This window comes from Carya illinoinensis, chromosome 12 (assembly GCF_018687715.1).
Source record: "Carya illinoinensis cultivar Pawnee chromosome 12, C.illinoinensisPawnee_v1, whole genome shotgun sequence".
NCBI classification, from domain to species: domain Eukaryota; kingdom Viridiplantae; phylum Streptophyta; class Magnoliopsida; order Fagales; family Juglandaceae; genus Carya; species Carya illinoinensis.
In genome coordinates, this window is record NC_056763.1 from 21,280,552 (window position 1) to 21,294,704 (window position 14,153).

Genomic DNA, 14,153 nt, shown 5'->3' on the forward strand with positions numbered 1-14,153 from the left:
CAGTATAAATATCAGAGAAGCCTCCAGATCAAAATCTTTTTATTGCAAAGTTTAATGTTTCTGGCATGCCAAGGGAATAAGCCGACCCTTTTTCTTGCACATGAAGTGACAATTGATTTTGGAGTTCTTTCTCAATGAAAAGGACAGAATATATTCATACAGGACCCAAAAATTTAAACTGTTTAAATTTTTTATAAAATATGCTAGAATTATTTTGCTTCAAATTTATTAGGGTTTGGTGCATAACTTTCAATATAATTTATTCTAAATGATTGAGCTTCTTGTTCTTGCCTTTTATTAGCACAAGGATTGGTTCTTCCTGGTCTTCTTGTTCTATCCCCTCTTCCAATGGTTAGTGGGGAAAAAGAAGATTAGTTATGCATTTTTCTTCCAATCTCGTGACTCTGCTCTCTCACTTGTTCGTTTCCCACAGGATTCCAAGGAGGAAGCTCATGAACAAAAATGGCTAGGAAAGACAAATTTTGTCGAGATCCGTTCATTTTGGCAGATTTTTAGGAGCTTTGATAGAATGTGGAGTTTTTTTATTCTTTCCCTTCAGGTGTGCACAGCGCCTAATCTGAATGCTTTTTGGAGTGCTTAATTCTTGCAATGGTTTTGCCATGGTGTTTGATGATTCTCTTCCTCCTAGGCAATGATAATTATGGCGTGCCATGATTTGGGATCTCCATTTCAATTGTTCAACACAGCAATATTTGAGGACGTTATGAGCATCTTCATTACTTCTTCAATCCTTCGACTCATACAAGGTATGGTGCTATTTTTCCATCATTCAGTATTGTGGAAAATGCTAGCATGTTAACAGATATTGTGAGAAACAATTGATGCAGTAAACTGAAAAGATCTGACACTCTAGAGAAGTTTTAGCGGATTACTGAAAGCGATTCAATGCACAATCGTAAAGATTAAATGAGGGAATAAAATTATAGGGTTTGCATTGGACCCAAAAAACATTTCTCTCATATTTTATTTCAATAGAATAAACAAAAGTGACTGATTACAATCTCTTAATATGTATTTATTATTAAAAATAAAATCACTGTATTGTCCTAATCATTGAAGATACTTCACTAACCCCTACTTAAGTGAGTCACTTGAATGCCACAACCTTTTTAACTGCAAGTATAAGTACATTCCAGCACTTTCACTGCTCTGGCATTAACCTCCTCAAGTGGGTGGAAGCTTGAGTCTGGCTGAAAAGTGGTTAATTCAGCACGTGTTTCTGGCTCAACATGTTCCATCCCTTCCTCATAAATCCATGTACATTCAGTTTGCAGGTTTTCCCTGTCAAGATAAGTCAAAAAAGGATGAATGGCCGAATGGTTGGCCTTGTGATTTCTCTCTATTATATAAACTGTACAAGGAATTCTATACATGGAAAGAGCTAAGTATATGCTACTGTTATTCCTATACAATCTGTCAAATATTAAGCTAATTACACGGAAGAGTAAATCACGTAAATAAGTATGAAACAAATATGGACAGCAAAGCCGTCCATTGATAGCCCCCCTCAAATTGAGGCGGGTTGATAGAGGCATCTCCAATAGCAGCTATTGGCAAGGCACTACCATTGGCAGTCTGAATGGCAGATTGACCAGCATAGGGCCGAACATGACATAGAGCAGTAGGAGTATTCGTCATATGATTAGAAGCACCCGAGTCTACATACCAGAGTTTAGTTGTAGTTTTACCTTGAAACCCCATTGCAGATAATGCCGAAATTAGCATTTGTTGCACCATTTCTGGTGTGCAGTAGTTTGTTGCAGGAGGTGCGAGATCAGAGGAAGCACCTGAGGAAGAGCCATGTGCTACAGAAGTTTGAAATGCTTGAGCCTGACGATTCTGGGGATGTATACGACAGTCTTTGATAATGTGACCCTTCTTCTTGCAATAAGAACAGTATTTCTTAGGACAATTAGCAGCAATATGCCCGTATTCCTTGCAGCAGAAACACTGTAAGGTGCGAGAATGAACAGGCGGTCCTCGTCGTTGAGCAGCATAAGCCACAGGAGGGAATCCGGAACTTCCAGGAGAATGTTCCAGAGAAGCTTGAGTACTGAGCCTTTGTTCTTCACGAAGTAACTCACCAAAACAAACATCAAGAGAAGGAACAGGGGAGCGATTTAGTAGAGAAGATCGAACAGATTCATACTCGGGGCGGAGTTTCATAAGAAACTGATCACGACGACGAGTCTCGTGAAGATTTTGAATAGTGGAAAGAGAGGCAACAGGAACATCCGCAGTAACCAAATCAGAATATTCGTTCCAAAGAGTCAGAAACGCTGAATAATAATCTTGGATGGAACGATTGTCATGTGAAAACAGGGCAATCGTATGTTCTAACTGAAAGCGACGAGCACCATTATCTTGATGATATACTTTCTTTAAGTAAGTCCACATGAATTGAGCGGTACGATGAGGCCGTAAGTGGGTGATAATATGTGGCTCAACTGAGCCAAGAAGCCAAGACATAATTCGAGCATCAAGTACATCCCAATCCTTGGATTTATCAGGATTAGATGCACAATCAGTGCCATCAATATGCCCCCAAAGATCTTTTCCTTTAAGAAAAAGTTCAAACTGAAATGCCCACGTAGAATAATTATTTCCCGAAAACTTAGTACATACAGGTACGGAGTCCATGTTAAAAGCCGAAAATATCAAAAAAAAATTAAATCCGAAAAGAAGATTAAATGGAACCCGAGACAAGACTAATAAATTATATCCCACGGCAATTATGGCCGACCAGGAAAAAAAACAACTGACAGAAAGAACAAACAGCCGAAAATAGCTAAAGACCGAAGAGCTAAATGACAGGCAAAAAAAAATAGTGGGACTTGAAGGAAAACCTGAGACTTGAAAACCGAAGATCTAAAGACCAAAAAAAGAAGGCAAATAGCAAATAGCTAAATGACAGGCAAAAGGAAGGCAAATAGCTAAATGACAGGCAAATAGCTAAATGACAAACTAATAATTAAATGAAATAAAGCAATTGTGGCCGACCAAAAAAAAATTTACCTGAACCTAAAGAACCAGGTTTCTTTGCAAAAGAAATAAACAATTATTTGCAACTGTGGGACCGTGGGACCAAGAACAGCAAATAAACCGAGACACTTGCAACAGCGGTGAGAGTTTCTTTGCAACCGTGGGACCGAGAACAGCAAATAAACAATTATTTGCTGCAAGCTGGATAAGATTGAGACACTTGACTGAAAAAGTGAGTGAGCACTCCGAGACCCAACACGTGACTGAGAAATAAAGACCAAAGACTGAGACCCAACATAAGCCGAAAGATACAGAACAGAACCGGGAACTGGATTTCTGAAGAGGTGCTGAAAAAAAAATTCTGAAGAGCTTCAGTTTCTGAAGAGCTGGATTTCGAAATTTTCTGAAGAGCTGGATTTCGGAAGAGGTGCTGAAAAAGAAAGTCTGAAGAGCTTCAGCGGTAGCTCGGTGAGAATTTCTGTAAAAAAAATTTCTGTAGGACCACAACAATAGAGATAGACCGAAAAGAAATTTCAAGGAAGCTCTGATACCATGTCAAAATGGATTCCAATTCGATCCATCTTTCAGAGGATTTATTCCCCTTATATAGAACATATTTACATGTCTATGTACTATCTAGTTTGAGCGGGAAAAGCAGCGCCGTATGCGGCGCCGAATGTAGCCTCCCTCTATTTAGGCTACCTATATATATAATATGAAATAAGAGATCGACTGTTTGTACGTTGACATTGGCAGCAATATCCCCATATTCCTTGCAGCAAAAACACTGCAGATTTTTAGAAGTCATAGAGAATCCTCGTCCTTGGGCAGCATAAGCCACAGTGGTTGTCCCGAAACTGCCATGAGAGTGCTCCAGAAGAACTTGATCACTAAGACGTTGTTCTTCGCGAAGTAACTCACCAAAACAAACATCAAGAGAGGGAACAGGAGATCTACTCAGTAGAAAGGAGCGAACAGATTCATATTCCGGGCGTAGTTTCATAAGAAACTGATCACGCCGGCTAGTCTCATGAAGCTTCTGAATAGTCGAAAGAGCGGCAACAGGAACATCCGCTATAACCAAATCGGTATATTCATGCCAAAGAGTCAAAAATGCCGAGTAGTAGTCTTGGATGGAAAGACTACCATGTTGAAACATGGCAATCGCATGTTCCAACTGAAAGCGACGAGCATCATTATCTTGATGATAAATCTTTTTCAAGTAATTCCACATGGATTGAGCGGAGCGATGCGCCCGCAAGTTGCTAACAATATGTGGCTCCACCGAACCAAGAAGCCAAGACATAATCCGAGCGTCAAGAACAGCCCATGAAGGAGTAGTCTTGGGTTTGTCAGAAGTAGATGGTTCGTCGACATCGGTACCGTCAATATGACCCCAAAGATCTTTTCCCTTTAGAAAAAGTTCAAACTGAAAAGCCCAAGTAGAGTAATTTTTGCCAGTAAACTTGACACACAGAGGTGCAGAGTCCATTGCAAACAAAAAAATGGAACCCGAGACAGCAAAATGGCAGAAAATAAATCGAAATAAAAGGAGGTAATAAACTGGTAACGAAAAAGATCACAAAAGCCAAGAAAAAAAATGCCACGAGTGTTCTGCAATTGCCACAAAGATACAGACTTCCAAAAAAAATTCAAACCAAACAGAGGTGCCGAAAATACCAGAAACTTGCGCTGAAAGCCAGGAAGGAGCAGAAGAGTGCATGGAAACAAGAACCGAACCCAAGAGATGCAGCAGAAGGTGCCGAAATCAAGCACAGAACTAAAAAACAGCAAGGCCGAAATCCCCAAGACTGAAACAGACCCAGTCGAGAAACACCAAACCAGAGACAGAAGGTGCCGAAAACACCAAATGGAACAGACCCAGCCGAGAAACACCAAACCAGAGACAGAAGGTGCCGAAAACTCCAAATGAAACAGACCTAGCCGAGAAACACCAAACCAGAAAGCAGAGAGGAAAAAAAAAAAGATTGGGACGTCGGGGCACCACAAAAGAAATACTGAAACACAAGAGAAGCCGAGACCAAAAAAATTCGAGAGAGACAAGAATCTTAGGCTCTGATACCATGTCAAGATAAGTCAAAAAAGGATGAATGGCCGAATGGTTGGCCTTGTGATTTCTCTCTATTATATAAACTGTACAAGGAATTCTATACATGGAAAGAGCTAAGTATATGCTACTATTATTCCTATACAATCTGTCAAATATTAACCTAATTACACGGAAGAGTAAATCACGTAAATAATTATGAAACAAATATGGAAATAAATATGGACAGCAAAGCTGTCCATTGACATTCCCAACCACTTCTCCAAGAATCCATGCTAGTATAAGGATCCCTTTTTTAAATTCAGTTGTAGGTTTTCTCAACCAAACAGATCTGATGCAAGAAAATATATGCCAAACTACCTTGCCTTTATTTTATTGTTAGTTGCAATGGCAGCTTGCACTTTATAGAAGGTCAGAGGTTTTGGTTGGAAAGTATTGGTTTTTATATGAAAGAATTAGGTCAGAAAATGCTAGAGTGATGGCTAATTCAATAGTCAGATTATGACTTACTTGGAATGTAGAACCAGGATGCCTATAATTTCACAATGCCTTTCCCCAAATATTTTCATAAATTTTACTAGCAAAGGAAGCAATGCGTTTAACTCTTTTTTTGCTCCCTGGCTTTTTAGGTGTTTGCAGTTCCAAAGTTAGGGTCTCCCAAATCTCTTTCAGTATCTTGTTGCAAATTTTTGGAGGTTTAATTTAACTTAATATACCTACTTGCTTCATCACCTATCATAAATTGGTATTTTAGGACCATTATGAAAAGCCTTGTGGAGTTATGTGGATATATTTTTTGGGTTTGTTAGATGTTTTCTTATGTTATCTCAATTCTCAACTAATACTTTTTGATATTGAAATTAGATAAATAATTGAACAACACTTCTAGTACCAACGAATCTGCTCTACATATTAGTAGTACTTTGGCAAAAATCATATTTCACGTAATTTCCTTTGTTTCGCCAAGTTAACTTTTGGTCTTTTTAAAATGAATAATTTTGTAATGAGCCACTCATTTTTGTCTGTTTCCCAGTTTGTCATACAATATAGTCCTTCAATATTGTTTCAGTAGCATAGCTCCCTCCCTCTGTAGTACCCCTAAATGGTCAGGAATTTGTGCATGTTCTTGTATAAATTTGTAGATTGTAAGGAATGTAGAGTATAGGGATGCAAGCGTGCCTCATTCTCAATGTTTTTCAGTAGGGAGTACGAAAAATTTGGTATCAGAAGTCATGATATGATTCTATAGACTTAACAATTGAGTGTTTGACCTTGACTTAGGAGCAGTGAGAGTTTGTACTTGGCATTAGTTAATCAATTATTTTGATAGATAAGTAAGGGTTGTAGTACGAAATGATTCTTGTGTATGTTTTGGATTAAATTTGGTGGTTTGGCATGATGTACCAAGCTGAGCTTGTTGCTCAATGATGGTTGCACTCTTTCACTCAGCGTTACCAGGCCAGGACACGACTCCCTCTCCATTTATATTTGTATATCAACTGTTTCGAGTAATTTTGCCTTCTCATCTGATTAAAAAGTCGAGTAACTAGAATGCTCTCCGTACACTCTCTTGGTATCTGCATGCATGCAACCTACTCTCACTCCGGCGCCCCTCGCCGGAGTTGATTTCTCCCTTCCCTCCCTATAATCCTCCCCCCTTGCTCATCTTTTCCCTTATCTTTCTTCTCTCCCCCTCTCTCTTTCTACCTTGTTTTTTCTGCAATGGAGAGCTTTAGGCATTTTTCAGTGGAGTCCAAAACTTTTTTCTTCTCAAAGGAACTGCAGCGCTTCGAGGACAAAGAAGCGATTTTGGCCCTCACGGCTGAGGAGAAGGAAAGGAAAATGGCGATGATAGCCAAACTGGAAAAAATCACGCTTTTGGAGGAGATATCCTGGAGACAAAAATCACGAGCCCTTTGGTTGAAAGAAGGGGACAAGTGCACTAAATTCTTCCACCGTGTCGCCAACTCTCATAGACGAACCAACGCCATTGAGGTTCTGCACTCCGATGGGAGGATTATCACCAACAAGGTAGCCATCAAGGAACGCATTGTGCACTTTTACGATCAGCTGCTTAAAGAGCAACATTCGTGGCGGCCTAAGGTAGATGGGTTGACTTTTGACTCTATTGATGCAACAAGTGCAGCGTGGTTAGAAAGGCAGTTTGAAGAGGAGGAAGCGCTTAAAGTTCTAAAAGGGATGGAAAAAGACAAGGCCCCAGGCCCTGACGGTTTCACTATGGCTTTCTTTCAAGCTAGCTGGGACACCGTCAAAGAGGACATTATGAAGGTATTTTTCGAATTTCACTCTTTCTTGAAATTCGAAAAAAGTCTCAACGCCTCCTTTATCACCCTTATTCCGAAAAGGGCAAGCTCGGTAGAGGTGCAAGATTTTCGCCCAATTAGCTTGGTGAGTGGGGTTTACAAAATTATTTCCAAGGTGTTAGCCCAGCGGATGAGCACCGTTATGGGAAAGATCATATCGAAGTCCCAAAACGCCTTTGTGAAAGGGAGGCAAATTCTTGACTCCGTTCTTATTGCCAACAAATGTCTAGAAAGTCGGGTCAAAACTGGCATTCCGGGTATCTTGTGCAAGCTGGATATGGAGAAAGCTTTTGATCATGTAAACTGGGACTTTTTGATACACATAATTGGCAGGTACAGATTTGGGGAAAGGTGGTGCCAATGGATGAAACATTGTATAACAACTATCAGATTTTCCGTTTTGGTGAATGGCACTCCCGAAGGCTTCTTCAATAGCTCCCGGGGCCTGCGGCAAGGAGATCCTTTATCACTTCTTCTTTTCATCTTAGTAATGGATGTCTTAAACAGAATGTTACACAGAATGGTGGAGGGTGGTCACATCTCGGGTTTCTCAGTGGGCGGCTCCACCAATGGTAATCTCTCAATTTTCCATCTTCTCTTTGCCGACTACACGTTGATCTTTTGCGAGCCAGACCCTGATCAGATCTGCTCCCTAAGGGCCCTATTGCTTTGTTTCGAAGCCGTCTCCAGACTCAAGGTCAATCTTGCAAAATCTGAGATGGTTCAAGTCGGTGAGGTCGAAAATCTAAGTGAATTGGCTGATTTTCTGGGCTGCAAGGTGTCATCCTTGCCTAAGAAATATCTAGGTCTCCCTTTGGGGACCTCTCACAAATCCAAGTCTATGTGGGATGGGGTGGTCGAGAAAATTGAACGTAAACTTGCGAGTTGGAAATGACTTTTCCTATCCAAAGGTGGCATAGTCACTCTTATTAAGAGAACTCTATCTAATCTCCCCACATATTTCCTCTCCCTTTTCCCCTTGCCTGCAGGTGTGGCGCATAGACTGGAGAAGACCTTCCGTGATTTCCTATGTGGTAGTTTGGAGGATGTGAAAAAATTCCACTTGATTAAATGGGAAAAAGTATGCACACCAATGGAAAATGGTGAATTGGGGCTCCGCAACTTGAGAATCCTCAACAAGGCACTACTTGGTAAATGGCTATGGAGATATCATAGGGAACGAGACGCCCTTTGGAGAGAAATTATCGACAGCAAATATGAGAGCTTGAGTGGAGGTTGGTGTTCCAACGCAGTAAGAGGGGCTTATGGCGTAGGTGTGTGGAAATTCATACACAACGGTTGGGAAGTCTTTTTTGCTAATTGCAGATTGGTGGTGGGAAGGGGCAATCAAGTTAGCTTTTGGCACGACACTTGGTGTGGTGAGATTGCTTTGAAGATCGCTTTTCCTTCCCTATACAGGATTGCATTTGATAAGGAGGCCACAGTTACTGATAATTCCAACAACTCCTCCACCTTCACGCATTGGTCAGTAAAATTCACCCGAGCGGCACAAGATTGGAAATTGGGAGACATTGCTGATTTTTACAGCGTGTTACAAGTGTCGAATCTACATGCTGATGGAGAAAGATCATCTCCTTTGATCACCCACAGGAAATAAGCGTTTCTCAATACGTTCCTTTTACAAGGTACTCTCGGCACACCCCTCCACTGCATTCCCTTGGAAGAGCATTTGGAGGACTAAGGCGCCTTTAAAAGTGGCCTTCTTCGTAAGGCTAGCATCCCATGAGACTATACTGACTATTGATAAACTGAAAAGACGTGGCCTCTACCTAACGGATTGGTGCTTTATGTGCAAACACAATAGTGAGACAACGGATCATCTACTTCTTCATTGTGAAGCTGTCACGGCATTGTGGGATGACATCTTTACAAGACTAGGCTTGGCATGGGTAATGCCTAGAAAGGTGGTTGATCTTTTGGCTTGTTGGAGAGGAATCCGGGGCAAGGGGCAGATTGCAGATATTTGGAAAATGGTGCCACTTTGCCTAATGTGGTGCACATGGACCGAGAGGAACAGTCGCTGTTTCGAGGATAAGGAGCAATCTCCGGAAGGCTTTAGGGATTTCTTTTACCATACTTTAGTCTTATAGGCATCCTTTATTGTATTGAATGGCACTTCTTTTACTGAACTTTACGCTGCTCTTCGCAGCTCTTAGCCTGTAGCAAGGCTCTTTGTATACCCCCTGTGTACTGTTGAGGAATGTGGAGTCTGGTCCACACCGCTCGAGCGGAGGCATTGGCCGCTCGAGCGAAGTCAGGCAGAGTCGAACGCTCGATGTTGGCTCGACAGTGAGCTCGAGCAGGAGGAGTTCGCTCGAGCGGAGGCATTGGCCGCTCGAGCGAAATCAGGCAGAGTCGAACGCTCGACGTCAGCTCGACAGTGGGCTCGAGCGGGATGCGGAAGGGAAGTTCGCTCGACGCGCGCTCGACACGCCGCTCGAGCGAACATACGATTTAGGGATTCTGCCGTTTGAACTATAAATCTGATTTTTGCCTCTTAAGTCTGTAACAGAGCAGCTACGAAAACACTGTGGATGAACAGTGTTGTGACCCATCTTGTAGTGTGATTCCTCAATAATAAAAATCCTCTGCAGCTCCCGTGGACGTAGGCAATTTGCCGAACCACGTACATCTTGTGTCGTGTGTGATTGCGTGTGTGATCGTTTTCTCATTCGGTGTTATTTTTCAATTCATTGTCATCGTTTTTCACAACAATTGGTATCAAGAGCCAAGGTTCGGGTCTGAGGAGAAACGATGGCTGGAGATGAATTGAAGGTATCGGGGATCGAGAAGTTTGATGGCACGGATTTTGGATACTGGAGGATGCAGATAGAGGACTACCTCTATGGGAAGAAACTCCATCTTCCACTATTGGGGCAGCAACCGGAAAAGATGGATGATGCTAGTTGGAATCTGTTGGATCGACAGGTTCTGGGGGTTATTCGATTAACCCTGTCGAGATCCGTTGCACACAACGTCATCAAGGAGAAGACGACGGCGGATCTCATGGCGGCTTTGTCAGGTATGTATGAAAAGCCGTCAGCGAATAACAAGGTACATCTGATGAAAAAGTTATTCAATTTGAAAATGGCAGATAGTACGTCTGTTGCACAACATCTGAATGATTTTAATACTATCACAAATCAATTGTCGTCTGTTGAAATTGAATTTGATGATGAGATACGTGCACTGATACTATTGGCTTCATTGCCAAATAGTTGGGAAGCCATGAGAATGGCTGTTAGTAATTCTGCTGGTAAAAATAAACTGAAGTATGATGATATTCGTGATTTGATTTTGGCTGAGGAGGTGCGCAGGAAAGATTCAGGCGAGACCTCGGGTTTGAGTTTAGCCCTGAATGTTGAATCTCGAGGGAGATCACATGACAGGAATTCAAACAGAGGAAGATCAAAATCAAAGTATAGGGGCAAGAGCAAGTCGAGGCCTGGTCAGCAGGCAACTTGCTGGAATTGTGGCAAAGCTGGCCACATAAAGAAAAACTGCAAAAACCCCAAGAAGACGGAGAATGATAGTGCTAATGTGGTAACTGAAGAAGTACAGGATGCACTATTGCTTGCAGTTCATAGTCCAGTTGATGACTGGATACTGGATTCAGGGGCTTCCTTCCATACATCTTCCCACCGGGAACTAATGAGGAATTATGTTGCAGGTGATTTTGGGAAGGTATATTTGGCTGATGGTGAGGCTTTGAACGTAGTGGGGATGGGAGACATTGACATTGCACTCCCTGGCAAGAGCAAATGGACCTTGCAAAAGGTCAGGCACATTCCTGAGTTGAAGAAGAACCTCATTTCTGTTGGGCAGCTTGATGAGTGTGGTCATTCAGTGGTGTTCTCAGATAGCACCTGGAAGGTCACAAAAGGGGCATTGGTACTAGCTCGGGGTAAGAAAACTGGTACACTTTATATGACTACTGGTTTAATTGACACTATTGCTACTACCGTTGCAGAGAGCACAGCAGATTTGTGGCATTGTAGGCTTGGCCATATGAGTCAGAAGGGCATGACGGAACTTCTGTCTAGAGGCAAGCTACCAGAACTGAAGACAGTTGATCTCGGTATGTGTGAGAGTTGTGTTATGGGGAAGCAAAAGAAGGTCAGCTTCTTGAAAAGTGGCAGAACGCCAAAGACAGGAAGACTTGATCTTGTGCACACAGATGTGTGGGGTCCTTCTCCAGTTGCATCTCTTGGAGGTTCTCGCTACTATGTTACGTTCATTGATGACCATAGTAGAAAGGTATGGATTTATTTTTTGAAACATAAATCTGAAGTATTTGATGTTTTCAAAACTTGGAAAGCCATGGTTGAGACAGAGACAGGCTTGAAACTGAAGTGTTTGAGGTCTGACAATGGTGGTGAGTATGTTGATGGCGGGTTCAAGGAGTACTGTGCAGCTCAGGGTATCAGAATGGAGAAGACCATTCCTGGGACACCACAGCAAAATGGAGTTGCTGAGCGTATGAACAGGACCATTAATGAGCGTGCTAGAAGCATGAGGTTGCACGCTGGACTACCACCCACTTTCTGGGCAGATGCAGTCAGCACTGCCGTTTATTTGATAAACAGAGGGCCATCAGTTCCACTGGATTGTGGATTGCCTGAGGAGGTTTGGAGCGGGAAAGAGGTTAAGTTTTCTCACCTTAAAACCTTTGGTTGTCTTTCTTATGTGCTTGTTGATTCTGATGCTCGCAGTAAACTTGAGGCTAAGTCAAAGAAATGCTATTTCATTGGCTATGGAGACGAGGCATTTGGCTATCGTTTTTGGGATGATCAGGGTCGGAAAATCATAAGAAGCAGGAATGTAATTTTCAATGAGAAAATGATGTACAAGGATAAGTCGAGTACAGTTCCTGCAGTAGCTCCTCAGGAGTCTGAGTTTGTAGGATTGGATGACCTACCAGAGGTCACAGTGCAGTGTAGAAATGAGAGTGACGGGGAGAGTGGGTCCAGTACACCCATTCCTATTATTCCGCAGGCAGTTTCAGAACCGTCTACTCCTACAGTTGCAGTTCGCAGGTCAGTTAGGACTATACGTCCCCCACAGCGTTTCTCACCTACTTTGAATTACATTCTGTTGACAGATGGTGGAGAACCGCAGAGTTATGAAGAAACCTTGCAAGATGAGAATTCTAGCAAGTGGGAGCTGGCCATGAAAGACGAGATGGATTCCTTGCTAGGGAATCAGACATGGGAGTTGACAGAACTTCCATCAGGGAAGAAGGCATTACACAACAAGTGGGTGTACCGGGTGAAAACTGAGCATGATGGCAGTAAGAGGTACAAGGCTAGACTTGTTGTAAAAGGCTTTCAGCAGAAGCAGGGTATTGACTACTCTGAGATCTTTTCTCCTGTGGTAAAGATCACAACTATCAGGATGGTACTGGCTATGGTTGCCACTGAAGATCTATTTCTTGAGCAGTTAGATGTGAAGACAGCTTTTCTTCATGGAGACCTTGAAGAAGACATCTACATGCACCAGCCTGAGGGGTTTGTGGTACAGGGAAAGGAAGGTTCAGTTTGCAGACTGAAGAAGAGCTTGTATGGCCTGAAACAAGCTCCTAGACAGTGGTACAAGAAATTTGACAACTTTATGCACAGTGCAGGGTATATTAGATGTCAGGCAGATCACTGTTGCTATGTCAGGCATTTTGGCAATTCTTATATTATTTTGTTGTTGTATGTGGATGACATGCTTATTGCAGGGGCTAGTATTGATGAGATCAATAATCTGAAGAAGCAGATGTCAGAGCACTTTGCAATGAAGGATTTGGGAGCTGCAAAGCAAATCCTTGGCATGAGAATTGTCAGAGACAGAGTCAGAGGTACGTTGAGACTCTCACAGGCTGAGTATGTGAAAAAGGTACTCAGCAGGTTCAACATGGACAAGGCCAAACCAGTTGGCACACCCTTGGGAAGTCACTTCAGACTCAGCAAGAATCAGTCACCAGAGTCAGAGGAGGAACGAGATTACATGAGTAAGGTTCCTTATGCCTCAGCCATTGGTTCACTTATGTATGCTATGGTTTGTACAAGACCGGATATTGCCCATGCAGTGGGAGTTGTGAGTAGATACATGAGTAACCCAGGAAAGCAACATTGGGAAGCAGTGAAGTGGATTTTGAGGTACCTAAAGGGTTCCTCAGAAACCTGTTTATGTTTCTCTGGAGAGAGCTTGGAGGTGCAGGGCTATGTTGATGCTGATTTAGCTGGAGATATTGACAGCAGAAAGAGTACCACGGGCTTTGTTTATACACTTGGTGGTACTGCAGTGTCATGGGGTTCTAATTTACAGAAAACAGTTTCTTTGTCTACAACAGAAGCTGAGTATATTGCAGTGTCAGAGGCTGCAAAGGAGATGGTATGGCTACAAGGCTTCTTGGAAGAATTGGGTAAGAAGAATCAGAAAGGCACTCTCTACAGTGACAGTCAGAGTGCCATATTCCTTGCCAAGAATCCAGCATTCCATTCCAGGACCAAGCACATTCAGATCAGGTACCACTTCATACGGTCATTGTTAGATGACGGACAGTTGTTACTTGAAAAGATATGTGGAAGCAAGAACCCTGCTGATATGTTGACAAAGGGTGTTACGCTTGAGAAACTGAAGTTGTGCGCAACTTCAGTTGGTCTTCTAGAATGAAGACAGGAGCAGTGAGTTGCAGAGGTGGAGGATATCATGTTTGAGGAAGACGGAGATACAGCGAGTGTACCAGTCTC

The 14,153-nt window shown here is 42.4% G+C and overlaps 1 protein-coding gene across 3 annotated transcripts in view; it reads left to right on the forward strand.

Moving 5' to 3' along the window:
* The window catches only part of LOC122289505 (putative callose synthase 8), a 51,675-nt gene that overhangs the window by 6,857 nt on the left and 30,665 nt on the right, over positions 1 to 14,153 (forward strand). For all 3 annotated transcript variants that reach the window (XM_043096552.1, XM_043096551.1, XM_043096553.1), the window contains exons 13-14: positions 434 to 559; positions 650 to 767. In XM_043096552.1, coding sequence (XP_042952486.1) covers positions 434 to 559; positions 650 to 767 — 244 coding nt within the window. The remainder of the gene's footprint in view (positions 1 to 433; positions 560 to 649; positions 768 to 14,153) is intronic.